Genomic DNA, 24179 nt, shown 5'->3' with positions numbered 1-24179 from the left:
ACCAGAAATAACGTCCTCCACTTCACCACTCATCAATCAACACAAAATTGCTAAAGGAAAATTTGTGACCTAAGTTCCTACCACGCTATACATCTCAAACTAGCAATGATTTCCAGTACCCTCGCGTTTGACCGCTCGTCCCATACCTCTACCACATCATCGGCTCCTGCCTCTCGATAGTGTGTGGAATTGATCTAGAGAGCTATGGTATATTTTTAATCATCCTGCGATGCTGATCTCGTCACAATTGGAATTACAATCGTAGGCCACTCGGTCGGTCTTGGAATGTTGGTTGGCCAAACAAACGGTCCACTGGGCAATCCGAGTTCTTGTGGATTACGGGCAGCGTGGACGGGGACAGTGAGAACGGGAGCTGTTCGAGTGGTGCCTGCACCGCCGTAGCTTGTAGATCTACCGATGGGGGCTGAGGTAATATGCGTCGGGCATGAGTGAGGATGTGGGTGATGGGTGTAGACAGGGGGCGTGGGTAAGATAACTGTTCGAGTCGGCGATCCAAGCTCCTGAGGCTCTCTCTTGTCAACGGGAACTTCCAAGACAGGCGCTGTTCTCGTAATAACTGGATCCACATAGGTTACCCGGCTTGTTGGTGGATTCGGGGCAACCGTATGGTGAGGTGGCGGTGGGTGTGGGTGGAGAGTGAAAATGGGTGGCGTGGGTAAGATAACCGTCCGAGATGGTGATCCAAGCACTTGAGGCTCTCTCTTTTCAACTGGAGCTGTCAAGACAGGCGCTGGCTCTCCATATGTTCTGGTAACGACAGGGACAAGGCCGTCCCCGGATCGGGTGCTGACGTCCGGTGTTATGAACGAACGAGTTACTGGTCCCAAGTCTTGTCGGCCGATAAGGACGGTCCTCGACACATGGCCCAATTGTTGGGGCTCTCGAACATTGACTGGCAAAGCTGCTCCGTGGCATACCACCGCCACAACTGGCAAGAGAAGAGCTGAAGTCCGCATGATAAAGTCTGACTCTTTGGTGATTTGAGTTGGTAGTTGTGCGGATACAAAACAATCAGGAATATCGCTGCCTTTTGTAGAGACCGAAGACGTAAGATACTTGTTGATCTTGTGATGCTCCGAACGCCACGATAACAAAACGAGCCAGAACCAAGCCAGAATTCCGGGACATCAAGAAAGAGCAAGGCAGGCGACCTACAAGGCCCTGCAGCAATTAAGGCAACCCACAAAAGCGATAAGTGTAAACGAGGTGAGGCGAATAAGGTTAATTAAATAAATTAACTATATGGAAACAATAAACTTAAAATAGAAAGGGAGGTCCGGTTGGTGAGTCTGGACAAGACGTTTTTAATTTAGACGTTTTAGCCAGATGCCGAACCAATAGGCTGATTATATGAACATCAACGATTCGACTATCAACATAAAGTGGCCGAATTATTTTTCTACCCTGGGCTTCCAAGGCTTTTGTTTCCGCCACTACTTTCGGAATTACGTTGAAAATAGAGGAAATAGAACAGTAGGCATCGTAGAGCCTTGTGGTCCGGAAACCCCTCCCATGCGCTTCGGTTCATCCGGCAGAAGCCACCTAGGACTGGGAATGGTCAATACATTTTCGGTTGTTGAACTCTGGGTCCGAATTAACCTCACCATAACAAAAGCTTAGGTACGGAGTATCATTAACCAACCCCGCAACTAGGGCTTTAGAAGCTGCTATTGCATGTCGTGAACTATGTTTATCACCGCCATGGTTCCTGGCATCTCTCGCACTAAACCCCGGAGCACATGGCAATGGCCGCTTTTGACCAAAGCCAATTATATCTTCCGGGACAATGACGAGGGACTTGAAGACTCAAACTACCGGATGAGGGCTCGCCGTAACTGAATGGTAAACGTGGGTTCTAAGCGGAGTTGACTCCACGCCACATTTGTTAACTGCCTGTTGTGTCATTTCGTGATGTTTTCACCTCATTTACTGGGGATCGACCTTTCCCTAATCCTGTTCCAGGCCACGACGATACATTGCACAGTACCTGCAGCCAAGGCGCAGATAACCATGGTGTATATTATCGCTGCCTTGATGATACTGCGGAACTTCGAAATAAAACTGCAGCTTTGCATCGCTGCCAGCGTCGTATGAACATGTTTTTATTAATACGAGATGCAGGTCGTTCTAGTGAACGCGGGCTGGACTGATAGCCGTGCAACGTATAAAGCGGTCCCTTTGGCACGCTCCGAGCTTCTAATTCCGTGAAGCTTTAAACTGCGTGTGGTTCCGGCTGCTGCCTGGTATCTGAAGGCTTGAATCCCGACGCGCAAGGTTGCTGATGCTCGAAATCCATGGGTCCTGGATAATGTTTGCCACGTGGGAAAATAAGCTGCCTTCGGGATTTGCCATTTGTACCGAGATGAGCAAAATCAATAGTAAATTATGGATAGGAGGAGTTCTGAACTATACTCGAGAGGTTGTGTGTGAAAGGATGGCGATAGCTGGGTCTAAAACTCTAGCTGCTAAAACGTGGGCACGAGCCTAGAACGTCTGCTGCTGAAACGTGGCACCGAGGATTGTGGACTGTGGTATATTAATATCCCCAACCAAGCATCGGTCTGCGATGTGTGACAGCGAGCGAATGGGAAGTGCAGGAGTTGAAGGCGAAATATTGCGAGTGGTCTGCCATTCATTAACTGAAATATCAATCGATCGAAACTGTGGTGGGCTGAGAAGATTTGAAACGATAGAACTTTTGGTATTCCATTAATAATCACCTGATGATCCACTTGGGAGGGATAATGAAGGCTCGTGTTGGAGTAGAGATTGGAGGAGATACTCCAAAAGCTCCCAAGGGCCCATTTCTCATCCCAACCGTTCGCATTGCTGTACTCAGATGATACAATCTTGGAAGGACGACTGTCTAATCTGCGATTGTCCAATATATATCTCAGTAACTCATAATATACTATCGCGTTGAAATGAAAAGGCTTTGGAGTGTTCATCATTCTGGTAATAATAGGATCTGGTGGATGTATGGGCAACAAGTGACCTGCAAAATACGGGCCAAGGGAAGTTTCATTTCCATAGCCACCCTCGACTTTGCGCTCTAACGAGTGAGATAACACCACCAGAATTGTACGTAGGGATTCCCAAAAGGTCGAAACGTGTTACGTCCATCGCGGACGACTCGGGAGAATCAATCAAGCAGGTGCTGATCAGCGGCACACCAAGTCGAGCAGTATTGATTGTGACACCGGAATGTTGCTAGTATTGTGGGTTAGAAGCATAATATAGTGAGGCAGAAATGAGCACTCAAGAAGCAGACACCATCTGCTTATTATATTATTGAGTGCTGGAGTTTGACGTAAGCTTGCCCTCGCCGCAGGCTTTGGGGGCCGTCCAGGTTGACTGGTGGAAATGGAAATGGAAATGGAAATGCAACCGCAAACCTTAAAATTTGCTGTACACGTGTTCCGAAAATCGCGACCTCCATATTCATTCTGTATCAGGAACTCTGCTCTGTGCATTTATCGACGTCGATTGCATGGTAGGTGTACGGGGTTCGTCGGGACGCTCTGACGAGACTTTCCGACAGTTGTAAAACCCCAAGCCTCATCTCGCGGATCTTGCGTCACAGATCTCCTCTCACCCTAACCTCCGTTTCGACAGTCTCAACATCCACCTCCTCCAATCTATCCTACACGCATGGAAATTTGCTGCCTCGCCATTTCCTGCGCGGAAGTCCTCGTCTCTTGTCCATTTCAGGCCATAAAGGACCATGCTATGATCATGCGACCGGATTGCCGTCCCAGTTCCAGCCGCGCTTGTCCCTCCAGTTCCAGAGTGCCCCAAGTAATTCTGTGGGCCGGATTGTGCGCCCTGGTCATGGAGTAGACGGCCAGCGGATAAAGGAAGTATATGATCACTCTGTTTCGTTATCAGAAGCTCTATTCGTGTATAATTCTCTTGTCTTCTTTCTCCAAATTTCTCCAAGCTGTGCGTCTGGCTGGTCCCTTCATTATGCATTTCTCAAGTCTTGTTATTCCATTCCTATTACCTGCGGCATATGCTCAGCTTCATACTCTCGCAAAAGCAGCTGTAAGTCACCCCCGAGGGTTTCCGATTGGAAAATGATACTAACTTATGTATCTGTAGGGCCTGAAATACTTTGGAACCGCAACAGACAACAACGAACTCACTGACACGGCGCTTGTTGCTGCCCTCTCGAACACCAGCGAATTTGGCCAGATCACGCCAGGGAATTCACAAAAGGTCGGTTATATTTGATTAATCGGATTGCTGTATATTTGAATTACACTACCTTTGAGCCTGGCACTCAATATCAAAGGGTCACGGCGTCTGGGCTATTCAATGCCCCAAGGACCTTCTGGTGCCGTGACCGTTTAGAAGTCCTGAGTCACAAGCCTGCTTTGTTCGAGATATTGCAATTGTTTTATGTCTATTGATTCCGGTGTGCTGTGGTACCAATGCTTAATATCTGGATAGTGGGACTCGATCGAACCCAGTCCGAATACGTTTGCCTTTACGAATGGCGATGTCGTGACCGCACTGGCAAAGAAAAATGCACAAATGCTACGATGCCACACTTTGGTATGGTTTCAACAGCTGCCGGCATGGGGTAGGTTTATCTTCTAGAGTGCGGTCATCATAATACTAACATACTCAGTGCAAAATGGCACATGGACAAAAGAAACTCTCACTGCGGCGCTTCAAAACCACGTCACCAAGACCGTGACCCACTACAAAGGCCAATGCTATTCATGGGACGTTGTAAATGAAGCGCTAGAACAAGATGGCACATTTCGGAAGTCCGTATTTTTCACGACCATTGGAGAGGATTATATTCGGATAGCATTCGAGGCTGCTGCTGCTGCTGACCCGGATACGAAGTTGTACTATAACGACTTTAGCATCGAGAACCCTAGCCCAAAAACTACGGCTGCGCTAAATATTGTGAAGAGCCTGAAGGCGTCGGGAACTAAGATCGATGGTCTGGGTTTGCAGAGCCATTTTATCGTTGGGTCTACCCCATCAAAAGAAGTTCAAATTGCCAACTTGAAATCCTTCACTGCGCTCGGTGTTGAGGTCGCGATCACAGAGCTAGATATCCGCATGACGCTGCCTAGTACCGCTGCCCTCAACTCTCAACAGAGCGTCGACTACCAAAACTCAGTCGCAGCATGTGTTGAGGTTGAAAACTGCGTCGGAGTTACAGTCTGGGACTTTGATGATAAGGTGCCTTAATCCACCTTGGCCTGCAAGCTTGATATCCGTGTCTAACAACTGCCTTAGTACTCCTGGGTTCCATCCACTTTCCCCGGCACTGGATCCGCATGCCTCTTTAATGAAAACCTCGTCCGAAAGGAAGCGTACTTCGGCGCCGTCGCGGGGATTACAGGTGCCTCGGGTACTGGCACGAATTCAACAGTCGGTAATAAGAAAAGCTCAACTGAAATCTCTCAATCTGGGAACACAACAACTCTCAATGTACCGGGATGTAGTTTTCCGGGCTCAACTGCACCGGGTTCAAATAAACCAGGGTCCAGCCGGCCGGGCTGTAACATATCGAGGCCAAACGGAGCTGGATCCAACAATACGGGCTCTACCGCAACAGGCTCTACCGCAACGCCCTCCAAAGCACCAAACTCCAATGCATCAGGTTCCAACTCATCAAGCTCTAATGCACCATCATCTAACCAACCGGCTTCTAATACGACAAATTCACCTATCTCATCACAGCTCCCTGTTAGCAGCTCATCGGCCATCCTTGATAATCCACTATTTATCCTCTTGACCGTATTTTCGGCTTCCATGTCTGCATTGTACCTTGTATAAAATAGCCTAATACCTCGTGTTTACCTAGCTAGTTAAAGAAATGCAAAAAAACAAAAAGAAAAGAAAATGGGAAATACTCTTCCCGACATGATCGTGATGCTAGAATATCGATGTTGACACTGAATTCGACCTGCAGAGATTAAGTTACGCAGACGTAAAGTAGCAGCATTTGAATTCATCTATAAATAATATAATAGACGGTTTTCCTTCCTCGTCCATTGGCAGGTGTTGCCTCAATTCATTGTGCCCATCAATGCAAATACTTTAGATACCCAACCAAAGCTTCCCCCTCTCATAAACATAGAAGCTGACAGCGACCATGGGTACAACCTTCACGTACCCAATAGTTAAGCCAATAAAGAATCCCGGCACACCCCGTTCCTTTAGGATCATCTTCGCTGTTTCTGAGATACGCAGCCTATGCCCATCTCCTACAGCACCACCAACCTGCATACGCCTTCTAATAACTTCAAATGGGTATGCTGAGGTCTGCGACACAAGCCCTGCTATTCCGCCTGCTAATAGCTCTGCCCACGAGCGAAGAGGTGGTGGTTTGTTTTTCGGCGACTGGGGAGGTTTTGGGAGCATGGTGTGTTTGGAGACAAGCGGGTGACGCAATAGGTCTCCCACTGTGTCGTGAGTCAAGAATGACATTCCTGCGTAGGGCAACATGCCCATCATTGTCGCAGAAAATCCTCTATAAAAATTCGATAGACCGGACCTCGGGGTTACTTTCGAAATTGTTGATGACGCCCCCGCAGGAGGCGGTCGCGATTCGTTGTAAATCCGCTTGCAGATTGAAGACAACGAGGATCGCGAGTCGCGTTTCGTTTCGAACGCCAGCCGTACACGCATGACTTCGAGAGGATAGGTAAAAAAAACGGATGTCACGCCAGCTAGTGAACCGCTTATAAGCCGCCTGAAAGGTGTTTCATGCTGAGGGCTATGAATAATAACGGCACGTATTTGCTCATAGGCAAGAAATTTGATGGCCGCATAAGGAAATATCCTGAGGAGCGTGGCAGAATGGCCACGGAAAAGCCCTCTTGTTCCGTCTTCTTTATATATATCACTCATTGCTGTGATAACACCGAACCAAGAACCGGCGTATTTTGCGAATAGAGGGTTTCTGGCTTGGAAAAGGATCTTGACCCGATCAAGAGGGGCAACTAAAGTTTTTGCCTATACAATTGCAGAAAATTAACATTCTGAAATAACACAACAATAGGGGGTTCGCATCAACGTACCGCACATCCTGCCAACCCTCCAGCTACTCCAGTTCGCCATATATAATCAAAGCTCTGCTTATGGGCCTTCCCTTTGTTGGACACTATCGCATCGCCATTGTCTGTGGAGGCGGCATTGATGGCGACGCCCCTCCTTTGCACTTCATCCATCGCTCGTGGTTTGTCGGTGGAAATTGTAGGTGGGGGAGGGAGGGCATTGTTCAAGAGGGCCGAGGGCATTCCTCGCCGTCCAAGAGGCTCGTCAGTCGCTATCTATCGCTGGAGTTTTGGATGCTCATTTCATCCCGCCAGGTCAGCAGGTAGAGATAGAGCGGTGAGCAGATGGGACGCGAATTTGGCCGGTGAAGGTGGATGCGATCGGTGTTTAGGGCAATTGAAGGCGTTAAATGTTGAGGCTGCGTCGGGCTTCGAAAATGCGAGAAATCCGGGATATGATGCTTGACTGCCTCGGACGTCATCACTAGCGTAACCCGGTGTCGGAAATTTAAATGGAAATGTGACCCCGTATTATTTTCGCGCGGGGAAGCGCTTCCATCAGGGGGGACTATATTGCAAATCATGTAAGCCGTATTTATAATAAACCTATTAAGAAGGCTTTTTTCAACCCCGAATTTAAAATCCTTTTATTTTGTGCTCAGGGTCCAAGGGACGAGACCTTGATAATGTCCTTGATACGGATCGTTCGGCTATTCGCGGCATTCAGAACTAGGTTAAGGACTGACTTAGCTTACTAATATTAATTTGACTCGCCTGATTCGTCAAGACTCCGTTCAATGTTGCTATTATCGCCCATCAAAGTACCCTCAGAGTGGTAAGAGATATATTGACAATTCACTCTTTATGACTTCATGTATACTATACCAGCGCGAAGATGAAGGTACATATGTCACACTACTTGACATTCCTCGTTCCATCGAGCTGGCCCAAGCGGAACCCGGACCAGGACTGAAGATTATTTCCTCGAAGCCGTTACAGCATCCATATCCGTCAGTCGAACCGAAATCCGCCAGCGCAAAAGCGAAACTGGGAGAGGTACCAATAGAGGAGTTGTTGCTTCAAAGACAAGTGGAAATTGCTTTAGAGAGCATCAAAGAGATTCACGCTGGAGAATGGTGTCTACCACGTGCAACCGAAGAACCTGGGGTATTGGCCCCAGAGAAGAAACGTAAGAGGGAAGCTTCAAAATCCCCAGCAGACGAGCCTGAGAAGCTCAAAGATGTTCCGAAAACTCCCATTGTCGAAGTGATACCGGTACGATTTGGAGGCAGTCAAGAAAACCAAGCATTTGTATTCCAGAATACCAAGAATGAACCTGCATACATTAGAGTGACGCCAGGCGAACCGCCAGCTCGAGTGCCGCCGCAGTCAACAGCTTTGTGTGGAGATATCACCACAACAGTCTCGACCTTCAATATGTCGGCCCCAGTGTTCGAGCTCATAATTATGGATCCACCATGGCCGAACCGCTCAGCGCGCAGGAAGAACTCGTACTCAATATCTTATTCTACCGCTGAGATACGTGCCTTGCTCTCATCCATTCCAATATGTGACCATCTCGCCAAAGAGGGATTCGTGGCAGTATGGGTTACGAACAAGCCCGCTTTCCGTGACATGCTTCTTGAGGAAGGTGGCTTGTTTGATGAGTGGGGTATTGAGCTAGTGGAGGAATGGGTTTGGGTGAAAGTCACCGCGAGTGGGGAGACAATATGTGAATTAGATTCGGTGTGGAGGAAACCGTACGAGATTCTGCTAGTAGGACGAAGGAAACAGGCCGAAAAGGGTGTAAAGAGGGAGATCAAGAAGATGGTTGTTGTTGGAGTTCCTGACTTGCACTCAAGGAAGCCAAACCTAAAAATATTGTTCGAGAGACTGGTAGGAAGGGATACCTATGACGGGTTAGAGATATTTGCAAGGAATTTGACTGCAGGATGGTGGAGTTGGGGTAACGAAGTCCTGAAGTTCCAAGCAGAAGAGTATTGGACCAATCAGTTCACGGATTAAGGCCGTTAGAAAGTCTAATCCCGCGTGGTTGATATTTATACATACTATACATCCTTTCAGCGCGCTAACCTAGAACATTCTCCCGTATACTAACGCCGGTTGTCAGATTGACCATCTCCAACAAGGTAAGCGGGCTCACAAAGCTCTTTGCATGGATATATGCAAATTGCCAGCTCATATCTTCACATCCTGCTCCACCTCCACAGCACTACCCACATCCTCCCATTGGTCCTCCTGTTTTGCTTCCCACTTCTCTTTTGCTTCCAAATACGCCTTTGCTTGCTCGGCGATGGTCCCTCGCTCGGAACTTGGCAGTTCCCTTGCACCTGGTCTATATTGGGTTTCGTTGTCCTCGCGCTCCTTTTGTGCCGCGTCATAAGTAACTTTATCCCATCTGTAGGAAATAGTTAGCCTCTATCGTGCACGAATCAAAAACAATTGCAACTCAGCACGCCAGAATGCTCTCCGATGCCAAATCGCGCAATGCACACCTGCAGCAAAACACGGACAGCCTGCCAAAGGGGTACATACAAATCGTAGTCTTTTGGCTCCTCGGGCCACACGAAAGGCTGGTCCATCTCCACCAGCATCTTCTTAATACTTCTTGGCCTAAACCACTTCCTGGGAAATGGACGTTTCTCCCTCGGTTTATCCTGTCGGACTTTCTGCATCTGGATGTATGATCGTACTCCGCGAACTGGGACCCCGTAGCAGTTCCATAGATAGTCGCGCAAGTCGAGCTTATTGAGATTTAGGGGAACGATAAAAGATGCGAAGGTAGGTGGGAGCTTAGGTGTACGAAGGAGGGTGAGTGTGAAGTTTGGTCTAGTAGAGCAGTTAGCATGGGCATGCAACAATGGAGATGGAGGAGCTATGCAACGCACAAAAAGACATGCTTGTTTCCCAATCTAGGCGCACGTCGAGCAACAGTTTGTGCAGCCATTGTAGACGCCGTGTAAGATTAGCACAAGCTAACGTACAGGACTCGAATTGGCCTTGGGATTTGATATGGAGATGGATATGAATATGAGGGTTCGTGAGGCTAAGCGCGACAGGGAACAAATTCGAAAAATGCGCGCTTAATTGGCAAGAGGCGCACCCACGGCCATTGGCCAGGAAGTTACGGAGATAGGAGCGCCGGCACAGGAACCGTATCTCCATGTGGATATGACCCTGAATTTATCAGCGCTCATCCTTTCGGACTTTAAACCTTCGGACTTCGAAAATATACCATGTACAAATACCTTCTATTGCCTTACAATAAACTCCCTAAATTACATTTAAACTCAAATAACAACATTGCAATCTCGATACAATAGAATGGCTTCAAACCCCCCATCCAACTGCTGCACTGTCGGCTTTAAGCATGAGTGCGTTCCTCTGCTCCCATCGTCCACTCCACCTCTTCCCTCTTCCTTCCTTGCTTATGTTTGCCATTATTTTCTCATTCTCTCATTCTCATGAGTTTTTCTATACGGTTCTTGCTTCTAGTTGATATGGTTTGCAATTATCGTCAACTAACAGTGTGATGTTTAGAGGCCAACCTAGCGGTAGCTCCGCCAAAATCGGTAATATCGACGCCTATGTCTCTGAGCCCACAGGCAACACAATTCATAAAGATACCGCCATACTTATTCTAAGTGATATAATTGGTATCTGGCAAAACAGTCAGCTTATAGCCGATCAACTGGCTGCCAATGGCTATTACACGCTTCTGCCCGACCTCTTTAATGGCGATCCTGTAGAGCTCAACAGACCCGACGACTTCAATCTCATGGCTTGGTTGGCCAAGGGAACCAATGGAGATAATCCCCACACTGTCGAGGCTGTGGATGTTATCGTTGAGAAGTCGATTGCTTGGCTAAAGGAGAAGGGATATAAGAAGATTGGTGCCGTTGGGTATTGCTTTGTAAGCTACCATGTCTGAGCCTCTGCCTTGAACAGCTAATTAACTGATAATAGGGTGGCAAATATGTGGCTCGCTTCATGTCAAAAGGAAAAGGCATTGACGTAGGATATGTCGCCCATCCCTCGTACGTGCCTTAGCTTTTCCCGATCTTGATTTGTGTCTGCAACACATTGCAAGCCCACTAATCACTTGACAGATTTGTTGAAGAGGACGAGCTGCGTGCTATCGAAGGTCCCTTATCTATCGTGGCTGCAGAAACAGACTCCATCTTCCCGACCGAGAAGCGACACAAATCAGAAGCAATCCTAATTGAAACCAAGCAGCCTTACCAAATCAATCTCTTCAGCGGCGTCATGCACGGGTTCTCGGTGCGTGGCGATATGAGCAAGAAAATTGAGAGGTTCGCTAAGGAGCAAGCCTTCTACCAAGCTGTACAATGGCTTGATCAGTGGTTGTTTTGAAAGCATACGGCAAATGATCAAAATGACCTGATCATAGAGTAAAATACTTTCCGAGTAGCAAGTCCAAAGTTGAATTCAAACTTGGCCTTGCTACCACACGAAGGTACAAAATGGCGACATGAAACGAAGGTCTAAAGATAGATTGCTCAATGACAGTAGCCTTTGGTTTCCACAACTGAAATCCTATTTTCTATTCATCTCATCAACTTGACTCATGAGCTTGTGACTACAAACGGATGACAAACGGCGAAGCACTTCTCAATCAAATAACTTAATTAATTCATCGCAATTAAGGCTAGGCACCCATTACCCTTTGTTTGTTGGGCTTGCTGCTACCCGGGTACCGGGCATGTTTTGAACAAGTCTTGAGGCGAACGGAAGTGAGATGAGGGACGCTGCTTATTAAATCGGCGATAAGCGTGTTTTATCTTATCGGGCTCGCTTCCGCACTCCAGGTGAAAGTAGCCCCATACAAGCGTCACCAGTTGCAACACGATATTGGTTCCGGGGATTGTACTGTCGAGCCTCTGCAGAATCATCTCTCAACCTCAATTCTATGAGCCGCTATCGAGGAGTGCCGATATCAATGTGTGCAGATCTAGAGTAGGAAGGCTCTTCCCTGCCCAAACTGCACGCCCCCCTTAATACACAATTGAGAGCTCAACTCAACATCCCAGCTTCAATTTAATTCCTGATCAACTCTTTAATCCGCGATTCAATCCGCAGGGCTCGAGTTCGATCATCATGCCGGGGTTCGTATTATTCCAGATTCCCCCTCCACTCAGGTTACATTTCCGCGTTGCTAATCGGCTCGCAGCTCGTTGAAAGGGCTCACCAAAGCGATCAATACCTCCCTATCAAGCTCCGCCCCCGCCCTCCCACTACCAGACGATGTTGTCGAGATTATAAATGCATACCTCGAAAAGCCTGCCGGCCACGATGAAGCCGAATCACAGCGTCTACAGGAGGACCTCCTTAATATTTATCAGACATGTGTCGTTGATAGCCCCCATCGTCTAGCACCGTTCGTCGCAATCGTACGGATGTTGAAACCTGCTATTCGTGGAGGCGGTAGACTGCTACAATGGTGGGACAAACTCTCAGTGCCAGTTCTGAGCAGGCTGGGAGAAGAGAAGGGGTTAGCTGTGGAGGCGCGGGAGGCACTCCTGGGGACATTAATATATGACGAGGATGAATCGGACAACGAGGATGCGAAGATGACGAGCAAAGTTATGGGCGAGAGATTACTATTCATCTGGCTCGCGAAATCTCGGGCGGCATCCGAAGCGGTCGATTCGGATGCTCGTTTTGTGGAGGGACAAATTCGATTGATATTGGTGGCGTACGGAAAGAAACGTCCAAAGGTTAGCGATAGCACCGTCACCCTCCCAGTGCCTTGGTTCTAACTGCTGTAGTATCTCTTGACATTGATCAACAAATTCTTTGTGGACAAAGAGAACAGGATACTAGCACTATCGCTTCTCTGCGAGTTCGTCCGACATGGGCCTCCGCATTTGCATCAAGTGAGTTGCTTTGGAATTCCTCAACATGTTTACGGCATTTATTCAATTACGGTCGGCCCCATTATCTCCATCTAGGTAGGAAGTTAGACCTCCGTAGGCAGACTTTGGATCCTAAGTCTGCCGAGGTGCGTAAACCGCCCATTAAAGTCGGAATACTAGCAGCGCAACAATGATCTAATCTGCCGTATATATTGTCCTCAACACCGCTGACTGTAGATCCAGATCCTCGAAACACCTCTCTTTGATAACCTACTTCGCTGTCTCCAGATAGATACCTCGACGAGAGTTATTTCGCTGTCCTTGACAGCTTTGATTATGTGCTTGCCTCACATTCCGACTGCGGTAGCCAAATACCTGCCAGCATTATTCAATATATATAGCCGAATGCTCTTCTGGGATCGAGAGCGGCGGAGACCAGATGCTCCATTGGGTAGTGATGACGATGAACTCAGTGAAAACGCACCTACACTTGCCTCACAGGCCTCCGAAAAGGAGAAGCCATGGGATAAACTCTCATACCTTCTGGAATCTGATGACGAAACGGTCCCGGAACTGCTACATTATTTTACATTCTTATACGGACTCTACCCTATCAATTTCATGAGCTATATTCGAAAACCCCAGAAATACCTCCGACATGCAAAATTTTCTGGCGCTGATGAACTTGATGTCGAGCCCACAGAGATCAGGCAACGTTCCGACCCCTTTAGGCAGGCCCACCTTCTTCATCCTAACTTTTTCACCACAACGCTTGAAACCGAGCTTACGGACAACAACCGTTGGATGAACAGTGAAGCAGCAGATGTAGTCGCTGCGTGTATGGCATTATACAGCCCAGTAGAGGGTGGCTCAACACTAGGAAGGGGTGCTCTGAGAAACATTGAGCCAAATTCAGATGTCCCTGAACAGCCTTTACTAGACGAGGATCCATCGACTTCATATCCATCCGGAGCTAACAGCTGGAGAAACACCCAGTCAACGGCAGTTGGGTTATCAGATGAGTTTCGCACCTCCAGTCTACCCAGGAAGCTTTCGCATCAATCCATGCCGTCGGTCACCGACTCTCCAAGCATCCAAGCCTCTGATCGCGTTGATAGTCCAACTATCCCAGTCCAACAAATGCCTCCATCACCTTCCCAAAGCCAAATTCAAGATATGCTCCGCTCGCAAAAGCCCACTCGTGGCAGCCTATACCAAACTCTTACCAACGACTCGGTTACCTCGCTCACCCCATCTCAGAACATCAATTCCAGTTCCGGCCATGTAGATGCCTACCTATCGTCGCTATCGAGAGAAATATTACCACGATCATCATCTCCCCACACGTCGGACGGAAAGATCGCGTACCTACAGCGCGAAATACAGCTGCTTTCTAATGATCTTAACTTCGAACGATATCTCAAACAACAGCATCTATCACATATAGGTCAATTGCGTAGGGGCCAAGTACATCAGTCGAGATTAGAGGCAGAGACCCAGAATCTGATCAACTCAAATCGTGGCCTCAAATCAAAACTGGAGGAAGCCAAACGGCTGAATCTACAAATGAAAAAGGAGACCGAGAAAAGCAAAACACATGCCAGAAAATGGGAAAGCGACCTCAGTGCCAAATTAAGGGTCTTGAGGGAGGAGCAGAAGAAGTGGAATGTTCAACGAGATGAGCTAAATATAGATTTAGCGGAGGCGAAACAGAATATTGAGCTGCTCAAAAAGATCGTGATTAGTAGCGAAGCAAATGAACTGGCAGCGAAGCAAAAAGTCCAGTCTGTGGAGTCGAGCCGTGAGGAACTGACCCAATTGCGTGGCGAGGTGGATAAGCTTACGCTATTGATCAGCACATATGAGGCGGGAGAAACCGAAGCAGTACGCGCGAAGGAAAATGAGGAAGCAGCCCTTAAGCGTGTCGAGATCCTCGAGATGGAGCTCCGTGCTCGCGACAAAGCGCTAGCCAATGCTAAAGAAGCATTCGAGGCAGAAACTCGTGCTTTGCAGGCGAAAGATAACGACTCGGAAGATAACAAGAGAAAGCGCATCAGCCAGGACATGATAGACGGCGCATTGGCAGCAAGTCGACGCCGGATTGTCGAGCTCTCAAAATCGCATAATCGTCTACTAAATAGATTCAACGCACTTGAATCTGCGTACTTACAACTTAAGGAGATTCAAGACCACGATCGACATGCCCGAGGACATGAACCACTTGGTTCATTTATAGATGGGCCGAATTTTGTTGCCGGTAGTCCCAGTCCGAGTTCGATGAAAGGTTATAGTGCAGGGAGGGCTTTTAATACCGAGACCGATACGTCCGAGAGCTCGTCATCAGCGTTCCCTGTCAGGTCCGCAAGACTAGACTCGTCATATAACTCATCTAACCCCTCAACGCCCATTGGGCGAAGCCCAACCCTCAGCAGCACAAATTTCTCAACACAGCAGTTTCAGTCTCCTCGCCCATTCAGCCCGTCAGGACCAGCCGGAATGAGAGAAAGGAAACCCAGTCTCGATGGCGATGCCCAGAGTGATACTAGAGTGTATGGCCGAGGCATGTTATAATTTTGCCAGATACTCTCTCCTTTAAAACGGAACAAGACTAACGTGTTCCAGGTGGAATACAAAATGCTAGCAAAAAGGACAAGGACAAGAAGGATAAGGATAAAAGCAAAGATACCGCAAAGGACGGTTCCGATGCCAAGAAGGAGAAGAAGAGCGGTGGCATAAGAGGCATAAGGGCATTTGTATGATAAACGGGGCTCGAACACATACAGCGTCATCTGAGACGATAAACTTGATTTCTGCCTGAAACAGATATGGCTGCACAGTATCGATAACCCGAATTCTTGCCCAGAGTATCCGGGCGCGGCAAGCGGAATGTACAACAGCTTTAGTTCAATGATTGAAGTTCAGTAGCCTGTCACAACTTATCCGGGTTACGTTGAGAGGCTCAGAGTGCAGAGGAGCGAGGACGTTGCGGACGCATGTTGGAATAAATATATCCTTTCCTCGGCCATCGTTGCTAGGGATGACCTAAGTCTAAAATGGCCTAATGAAAGACTATACGTAGAAACCCATACATGAGAACGCCTTTCTGTCTGCTTGGGTTGCCACGATTGCGTTTCGAGACATTGCTTCGACATGAGTGAGACATTGAGTTGAAATTTGAATGATTACTAAGCAATCAGTGAACTTCGTTTTTGAATGCGCATTCAATTATGCATTCGTTATACTGCGTATTACCGCCGTCCAAACATGCTTCGGCTCAGCGAGCACATGTGCCAGTCCATCAATCGACCATAAATGAAGGCAATCTTATTAGAGAACAATCGTGAAACCTCCTATCTTCTTCCCAACCTTCACAGTAGGCGGAGCTAAGATGTCAAGCTCGCGTCCACAACAGCTGAAGGACCGTATCGTGCAGTCACGCGTCCACCGCGAACGCGACCAATTTATTGCAGCCATCCATGAAGACGACGTCTGCCACCTGGCTTCGTCGTAACACAACGGCGATTTTTGCAGCTTTTTTAAATCGCCAGCTCGTGGGAGCTACAATATCTGTTATTTTGTGCATTTTCCGTCGAATAGCTCCAATGAAGATACGGAGAAGTGGGTAGTACGTGTGCCTCTAGCTCCATGCCTGGCGTTTGGGAGCAGGACTAAGCTCGAGAGCGAGATCGCTACAATGCAGTAAGACCACTCTATCTTGATCTATAGGAGCGATACTAATAAATCCTATTTGGCAGGCTAGTAGCCGACAAGACGACGATTCCACTCCCCAAAATCTACGCTTACAGCCTCGGTGACAGTCCTGAGCCGCTGTCATCGTTTGTTGAGGGTCAGAAGCTTTCATGAGTCCGGCAACGGAGCCTCACGAACGAGCAACGACAACACTTATATACTTCACTTGCCGATATTCATATGCAGCTAAGGAGGCTCGAATTTCCTTCAATTGGATGCTTCACTCGCGGTCCAGAGGGCTTCGACGTACGTAACAATATCGCTACTATCGATATTAATATGCAAGAGCTGGAAGGCCTACAGCCTTCTAAGATCCAAACATCCTTTTATAATAACAATAGTCTTACTTCGGCCAATGACTACGTGGCGATGCTACTTCAGATTGCCGATAATGCGTTCGCGGAGGGTCGAGGCAGTATCTTTGAAGAATACCAGGGCGAGGATGCTCTATACCATCTCCATATCTTCCGCGAGTATGTCAAGGGCTGGATGGATGGCAGCCTTGATCAAGGTCCGTTTGTCTTGGTTCATGGTGATTTCGAGCCCTTTAACTTAATAGTGAACGAGAATATGGATATTATCTCGGTTCTAGATTGGGAATGGAGTCGTGTAGTTCCTCTTCAGTTTTTCAAGCCTCCATTATGGTTAAAGATTCCTGATACTACAAAACTAGCATGGGATTTCGTCTATAACGACTATTTGAAGAGCTTTGACCGGTTTTTGGAAATTCTACGGACTCGTGAGCGCGAGAAATATGGAAATGAGTTGCTATCGGACGAATGGGCTAAGGCAAAGGAGAATAGCGGATTTCTTGTCGCCAATGCCTTAGAAAACTGGACGGACATGGACTGGTTCGCAAACCGATATATTAACTGGAAATGCTACCGCGGCAAGGCTGACTTGAACGAGCGGGTAAAGGCGTTTATGGAGAATCCAGATCACAAAACCATGATTACAAGAAAACTGCGCGAAGGAGTTGCCTATAGTGTCCAAGTGGAAAAACTTGAGGATACAACTATCGAAGTAGCTCCTGGTTAACCCGTTTCTGCCTTTGTGAAAGACTTCTTTCTTTATCAGCTATGGAAGGATACTATCTCATTTAGTCCGACTGGCCCACAACTGACTTTGAGGGGTGCTATAATCATCACTAGGACATACCTTCTCGCCAAGTGCATTATCCGATTTCTGACTTTATGCTGCTAAGGGCAGTCAAAACTACAATTATCCCAAGGCTATTGAAGCTATGCCAAGCAAGAGGTAACTCCCTTCCCTCGTTGGAGCCAAGCTGATATCTGTGCTTGCACTTCTCCTTTCCTTTACTACTCCCCTTCGGTGCAGCATTTTTCTCCTCATACCATTCGCAGGATCCGTCCTGATGCATATGATAATACCTCACGCACTGACATTCCAACAAAACCGTGCACTCGATCAAAGAGGATCTTAGCATAGTTAGAAGAGCTGATAAAATTTCTACGTCGGTGTCTCGGTCGATGCCCCCGAAATTGCGGCGGCCTGTGGCTGCATCAAAAACTCATCAAATGCCAGCTCCTCCGCAACGGGCCTCTCCTCTGGCATCCAGCATAACATCCTGCGCAAGAAATGTACGAAGAGGGTCCGGTCGTCCCCATGAAGCCACTGCTCACGGGTTTCGAAAGACTGATCAGGAATTGGAACGGAGCCTTTCCAGTTTCCTATAGTAACATGAGCAAATTATTACCGTATAGTGACCTAAGAAAACAAAACTATCTTTTACGAATTAAAAGGACTGGGATTTTAGTACAGTACCTTGATTGTCCCAGTATTGATCGCACTTTTCACTCCTTTTCAAGAATTCTGGAGGTGGAGGCCCCAAAAGCGAAACCATTTCTGCAAGGTGCTGTTCATCATCTAGTATTCGGTTTTTCTTCGCGAAGAATAAATGGCCGCCTTCAAGAAGATCCCACATCTAGGTAGATCAGATAAAAGTTAGCTCTGTTTTAGCTTGTTCACGGCCTAGTTGTAAAGGGTATCTAATTTTTGATGTCGAAATGTCTTCATCACTTCAGCCAAGTGGGGTAACCCAAATCTTATGGCATACTCCAAAACACTCCCATCAGACAGATCAAGCAATGACTTGTACTCACCATGACACCAATCGCCCAAATATCCACTTTAGAATCCCAATCCATTCCCAAAATTACCTCCGGGGCACGGTAAATTCCAGGCATAATGTCACCTCGATGCTTTCGGGTACCAATTCTAGCCTCACCAAGATCACAGAGGACTGGTAGGCCTGCACTTAAAGGCATCGGCCGAGAGTTATAGATAGTACGATCGTGAAGGACCTTCCGGGCAATAGGCCGTTCCAGTTCGCCTTACTCAATCTGAGAAATGATTGAGTCATCCTCAATACTTTGGAGCACGTTATTTGGTGAGATATCTAATAACGAATTAGCCTCTAATCACCACAAGAAGCCTAGACTTATATTGTTAAAGGCTTACCAGTATGGACGATATGGCATTGATGTAAATAATCCAGGGCTATGAGGAGGAGTTGAACACTTCTTTGGGCAAGGTCTTTTGGAAATTTATTCTGAGGAAGAAGTTTTAGATACTCGGTAAAACTCATTCCAAGCGGTTGATAGAGCATGCATTTGTGATTTCCATTAGGACCGTCGATTTTAAACGAATCAAGGACTCTTCGAACCATACTTTTCCCTAGATGTTCAATAGCATTACTGTTTAGGTGCTCGTTGATTGTGATTTCGTGGTCAATATGAAGGTCCACAGGATCATGCTCTTTGGTTCGAATACGCACTTTGAGCGTTAGATATCGGTGTTCACTATTAATATATTAGAAAGAATCTCCACTTGGCTAAATAGATGCAGTTCATATCCTTGCCTGAGATCTCTACACAGCCAAACCGTAGAATTCACCCCGAACCCTAATTTTGCTACAACCTGGTATCTAGACCTGATCACCTCACCGATACAAACGGGATAATAATCCTCCGGGGTGTAAGAGGGAAGATCTTCCTCCTCGATATTCTTGGTCGCGTCTAGTGCCACAAACCCGGAAGTGGGAAAATTGCGGGGAGGGGAGTGAGGAGTAGTAGCCATGGTTCTAACATATGATTGAGGCGAATATGGAAGAAACATGTAGGGACTGGGCGATTGACAGATGAAGGAACATAGTGGCCTGTTGAGGCCCAAGTAACGCCTAGTCATTTTAATTGAAGCGCAGACTATCAGAAGATCATTTGGCCTGCCACCAAACAAGTAAGCAAGGTGGCTTCCCAGCCACCTTGCGGTAGCTTAGTCATATCCAACTCAACAAAACCTCCGAATGTGCCATTGTCGCTACTATTAGAGAAATCTTGAACAAGTCCTTGCCAGGAGCATATTAGGAGAGATTACGAAACCCCACGCTATAAGGGTGCCCCACGGTAGCCCTCGAGCCGTGTATGAAATATAAATAGGTAATCTCTTACAGAGTACCATTTCCATTTTTAAAACACTGCCCACAAAAGTTTTAAGCAAACCAAACCCACGACTTAGTATGCTATGGTCCTTTTGCTACTCATACTCAATGGCCCTACTAGTTTTATGGACCGAAACCTTATGCGCTCAAGACAGTATATGAAAAAGACCCAGGGCAAATAAGGTTTGTGCCCGTGCGGATCGAATATGCTGTGAAGATTATAATGACCATAAGGTTTCCCGCTAACACTCCGCCGCGAGACAAACCTATGCACGGGGTACTGTTCCATGTTTTCGGGAATTCCAAGGCAAAACTTCCCTTTCTCATTCCCGGATCATATTGGTTCACTAGATGGGTACAGAGAAGTTGTGTAACCGGTTTGGAAACTACAATACATGGCATGAGAAGTTCTGCGCACTTGATGTTTGTAGCGTTAGGCCCGCGTAATGCAGGAGTTTCCAGGGCCTTGCATTTTTGATATTGAACAAAGCGTCTTATAATATGCCATGAGGTTCTAATTCTTTTATGCTTTCCCCGCATCCAGCAGTTAAAACATCTGACAAAAGAGGCAGGGATCGCCCGGATCGAGTTGCAACTTCAAGGGCCACAAATTTATTGTGCAACGGTGGCGGTCTCGAGGAAGAGTGGCGGGTGGTGGCTTCGGCGCCGTTCGATCACCGACTTATGCCATGCCATTGTGGTTCCGAGATATTCCCTAGCATTATCACCGTCTGATATTTATCCTTGCCAAGATGAGCGCTATGCAACACTCCCCGCTCCCGCTGTCAGCTTTGGGATCTGGTTTGATTAGGGTGCAGCATGGGGCCCCATGGGGTGGGTTTTGAGATTTCAACCTACCTATGGGGTGGGGCGTACTTTTACGACCCAGCCTATGGGCGCCCCATGGGGGTAGCTTATGGGGCAACGGGTGCCCATGGGGCATGTGAGTTATCATGTGATCTCTTATATAATAATAAATAGCGATTTATTCTAGAAAAAGAAATTTATAAACTCTTTATATATATTTTCAATATAAAGAATAGAGTAAAATATAAATAATATTATTAATAATTAAATCAATAGAGTTATAAATTAAATTATTAAATTATTAAATTATTATTAAATTATTAATTAAATTAATATTAAATTATTAATTCATTAATTCATTAATTCATAGCTTTTAACTACTATGACTACTATAACTACTAGATAAATATATTATTCTATCTATAACGTTGTAAAAAGTTAAATAAAAACAATTATAGTTTATATTAAATACTTAGTACTTCAGATCTTGTTATAAATATCTGCAACTAACATAAAAGTTTCATATCTTTCTATATAATTGTTATACATTTTCTATAAATCGCTAAGAAGTTTGCTACTAGTAAAGTTAGTAGAAAGTTAGTAGATAGCTAAAATATACTTACTTTCGAATTCTTTAGTAAGAAAAGTTTCAGTTACTAATTGAATAACTTCTAGAATACTAGTTTAGAATCTTATAAAATAATATTATAGATTACTATATATAATTTCATAGACTAGACGAACAAATAATACTTTGAAGAGAAATATTAGTTCAGATTTCTAGTAGTAGCGAATTTCACGAAATATAAAAACTATAAATATTAGCAAATTATATAAAGTTAGTAGAAAGTTAGTAGATTTACTTCTAAGTTTTATATAGTAAAGTTATATATTAGGATTTTTATTTTTAATAAAGTAAGTTTTATAAATTAGTATTTATAAGTTTTCAGTTTTCTTCTTCTTACTTTTTACTAACTTCTTTCTACAAGTAAGTTTAGAATAGCGAAGTACTTTAGTAAAAGTTTTTCGTAGTATTTTTTTTACTTTTTTACAGACTCCCTTTTTCTTCTTTACTAGAATACTAGCTAAAAGTCTTTATCTAAAGACGAATCTAGTATCTAATCTAAAGTTATTATTGTTATTTTCCTCTCCAACTTAGTTAATACCGAAATTAGACTCAAAGTTAGACTATTATAATTTAGTATATAATAAAATTAGTAGAGAGTTAGTAGACTTACTATAATAGAAAGTATAGTAGTAAACTAAGCGAAAACTTGAAAGTGAACTTTGTTTTTATTTTCAAATATAATACAATATAATAAAGTAACTAAACAAATGAAGTTAGTATTCTATATTTAAAATAATAGTAAGTAGAAACTATAAGAATTTACTAGTTTAGTTAAATTAGTTGACTAATAAATAGAAAGTAAAGTTATAAAAAGTAGGAGAAATTTACTTTATACTAACTAGCTACTTGAATTTGTTTAATCGGTTTACTGTCTAAATACATTTAGTTTAATTTCTTCAACTTCTCCAGTTTTCGAACTTTTAAACTTTATACTTCCGCTCTACAATATTCTACTTTAAACTTTATATTTTGCAACTTAAGTTTCTACTAATAAAATACTTCCAAAGTACTCTACAACAATAGCTAGTCTAAATGACTAATTATACTCTATAGTAAATAACTTTAGTATCTACTAACTTATTTACTAATTTGTCTACTAACTTCCTCCACTTATATTCTCGACTTCGTTAAATAACTTGTCTATGAACTATAACATTGTCAAAGTATATACTCGTCAACAAATACTGAAAGTAGACCTAGGAAAATAACAATACGAAAAAGCCCAGGAATGTAATAGAGTAGTAAAAAGCTATATAGTTAGAAAGTTAAAGTGTACTAATAAATATAAGAACTCAGATCAGATATAGCAGCGAGTACTTATTATATATATAGAAGCTGATATTATAGTTAACTAGATTAGAGATAAAGTCGATTATAATTCAGTAGTTTAAACGTAGAAAGATCTACTAACTGAGAATTAGGACGATATCGAAGATAAAGATAAAGAACTTACAAAAGTAGATAATTTAACTAATAACGAAGTTATTTCTATTCTTACAAATAGTAAAATTCAAAACTAACTCCAGTTAGTAAGTTTATTCTTAATTAATATTTTACCGAATATAACTAATATTTAAATAGAAAGTTATATTATTTAGATATAATTTCTAGAAAAGTTACTAGATTAGTATTTATATTAGTTTTCGTGAAAAATTATACCGACTCTCTCGATATAACTATTATAAGATTAATATAACGTTTTATAAAGTAACTATTACTCGGTAAGTTTTTTTATATAAAGTTAGTAGACATCTACTAACTTTTGCAAAATATTAACTATTTGTTCAATTTACTTCTATAGATTACTTTGAATTATCTGAGATTATAATATAGAACAATATATAGTCATAGAACAGAAAAGAATAAATTAAATTACCTAGTTTTATATATTAGTAGAATAGAACTAATAATATAACTTGTAAGTTTATTAGATCTAAAGATATATAAATTTATATAAATACTTTCTTATTTGTATTTATTCTAGAGTAGTTTAAAGTAATTATAGTATAGTTGTTTTTTCACTTTTCTACTATTGTTAATAACGATAGTTTCTTAGTAGATATTTCTTTAAAACTCTTAGTAGTACTAGTTTAGATAATTAAATAAAGTAGATATAAATAACTTTTACTAAGTTTTATATAGTTGTATATTATAAATAAAGTATAAAGTAATATAATATATTTATATAACTAATTCTATTTAAAGAATAGTTTTAACTTTTTTTATTTTAGTAAACTTAACTAGTCTATACTACTATATATAGTATATAATAGATATCAATATATATTAAAATTCGAAGTCTCTATTATTATTTTTTCTAAATTCTAATTCTTAATTCCAAAATCGAAACTTATATCTCTTCGACAATTATAAGTCTACTTTTTGTTACTAATATAATGAACGTTTCCCAAGAACTTAATTTCAGTAGTAATTCTTAGTTTATAGATAAACTTATATTATCGTCGTCTACTTTCCAGTCATCTTCTTCTAAAGTCTATAATATATCGGATATTAATCAAGAATCTATATTACAATATATTAGAAAGTATCAATAGTTCTACTAATAGTTAATAGTTTAGAAGTACGAGTTC

The 24179-nt window shown here is 44.1% G+C and overlaps 9 protein-coding genes across 9 annotated transcripts; 5 read left to right on the top strand and 4 right to left on the bottom strand.

Annotated features, from left to right (window-relative positions):
- Positions 1–215: 215 nt before the first annotated feature.
- Positions 216–977, bottom strand: BP5553_08888 (uncharacterized protein; the record flags this gene model as incomplete). Its single annotated transcript, XM_032017511.1, has 1 exon — positions 216–977. One exon carries the CDS (start codon positions 975–977, stop codon positions 216–218), a length of 762 nt encoding a protein of 253 aa, XP_031866154.1.
- Positions 978–3987: 3010 nt separating this feature from the next.
- BP5553_08887 (Beta-xylanase) lies at positions 3988–5823 on the top strand (the record flags this gene model as incomplete). The annotated part of the gene is made up of 5 exons (XM_032017510.1): positions 3988–4065; positions 4123–4239; positions 4474–4606; positions 4655–5223; positions 5281–5823. 5 exons carry the CDS (start codon positions 3988–3990, stop codon positions 5821–5823), a joined length of 1440 nt encoding a protein of 479 aa, XP_031866153.1.
- Positions 5824–6087: 264 nt separating this feature from the next.
- On the bottom strand, positions 6088–7289 carry BP5553_08886 (Mitochondrial carrier; the record flags this gene model as incomplete). Its single annotated transcript, XM_032017509.1, has 2 exons — positions 6088–7005; positions 7071–7289. The coding sequence occupies 2 exons, from the start codon at positions 7287–7289 to the stop codon at positions 6088–6090; spliced, it is 1137 nt and encodes a 378-aa protein (XP_031866152.1).
- Positions 7290–7910: 621 nt separating this feature from the next.
- Positions 7911–9071, top strand: BP5553_08885 (uncharacterized protein; the record flags this gene model as incomplete). The annotated part of the gene is made up of 1 exon (XM_032017508.1): positions 7911–9071. One exon carries the CDS (start codon positions 7911–7913, stop codon positions 9069–9071), a length of 1161 nt encoding a protein of 386 aa, XP_031866151.1.
- A 174-nt stretch (positions 9072–9245) lies between these two features.
- BP5553_08884 (uncharacterized protein) lies at positions 9246–10014 on the bottom strand (the record flags this gene model as incomplete). Its single annotated transcript, XM_032017507.1, has 3 exons — positions 9246–9465; positions 9603–9896; positions 9956–10014. 3 exons carry the CDS (start codon positions 10012–10014, stop codon positions 9246–9248), a joined length of 573 nt encoding a protein of 190 aa, XP_031866150.1.
- Positions 10015–10391: 377 nt separating this feature from the next.
- Positions 10392–11441, top strand: BP5553_08883 (uncharacterized protein; the record flags this gene model as incomplete). Its single annotated transcript, XM_032017506.1, has 4 exons — positions 10392–10441; positions 10608–10980; positions 11034–11104; positions 11177–11441. 4 exons carry the CDS (start codon positions 10392–10394, stop codon positions 11439–11441), a joined length of 759 nt encoding a protein of 252 aa, XP_031866149.1.
- A 744-nt stretch (positions 11442–12185) lies between these two features.
- Positions 12186–15702, top strand: BP5553_08882 (uncharacterized protein; the record flags this gene model as incomplete). Its single annotated transcript, XM_032017505.1, has 5 exons — positions 12186–12193; positions 12259–12805; positions 12857–12964; positions 13187–15479; positions 15566–15702. The coding sequence occupies 5 exons, from the start codon at positions 12186–12188 to the stop codon at positions 15700–15702; spliced, it is 3093 nt and encodes a 1030-aa protein (XP_031866148.1).
- A 1171-nt stretch (positions 15703–16873) lies between these two features.
- Positions 16874–17731, top strand: BP5553_08881 (uncharacterized protein; the record flags this gene model as incomplete). The annotated part of the gene is made up of 1 exon (XM_032017504.1): positions 16874–17731. The coding sequence occupies one exon, from the start codon at positions 16874–16876 to the stop codon at positions 17729–17731; it is 858 nt and encodes a 285-aa protein (XP_031866147.1).
- A 432-nt stretch (positions 17732–18163) lies between these two features.
- Positions 18164–18900, bottom strand: BP5553_08880 (Uncharacterized protein; the record flags this gene model as incomplete). The annotated part of the gene is made up of 3 exons (XM_032017503.1): positions 18164–18384; positions 18479–18638; positions 18817–18900. 3 exons carry the CDS (start codon positions 18898–18900, stop codon positions 18164–18166), a joined length of 465 nt encoding a protein of 154 aa, XP_031866146.1.
- Between the last annotated feature and the right edge of the window lie 5279 nt (positions 18901–24179).

Source organism: Venustampulla echinocandica, assembly GCF_003357145.1.
Source record: "Venustampulla echinocandica strain BP 5553 chromosome Unknown scaffold_9, whole genome shotgun sequence".
Taxonomy (NCBI): domain Eukaryota; kingdom Fungi; phylum Ascomycota; class Leotiomycetes; order Helotiales; family Pleuroascaceae; genus Venustampulla; species Venustampulla echinocandica.
This window is presented reverse-complemented; position numbering and strand designations above follow the sequence as displayed.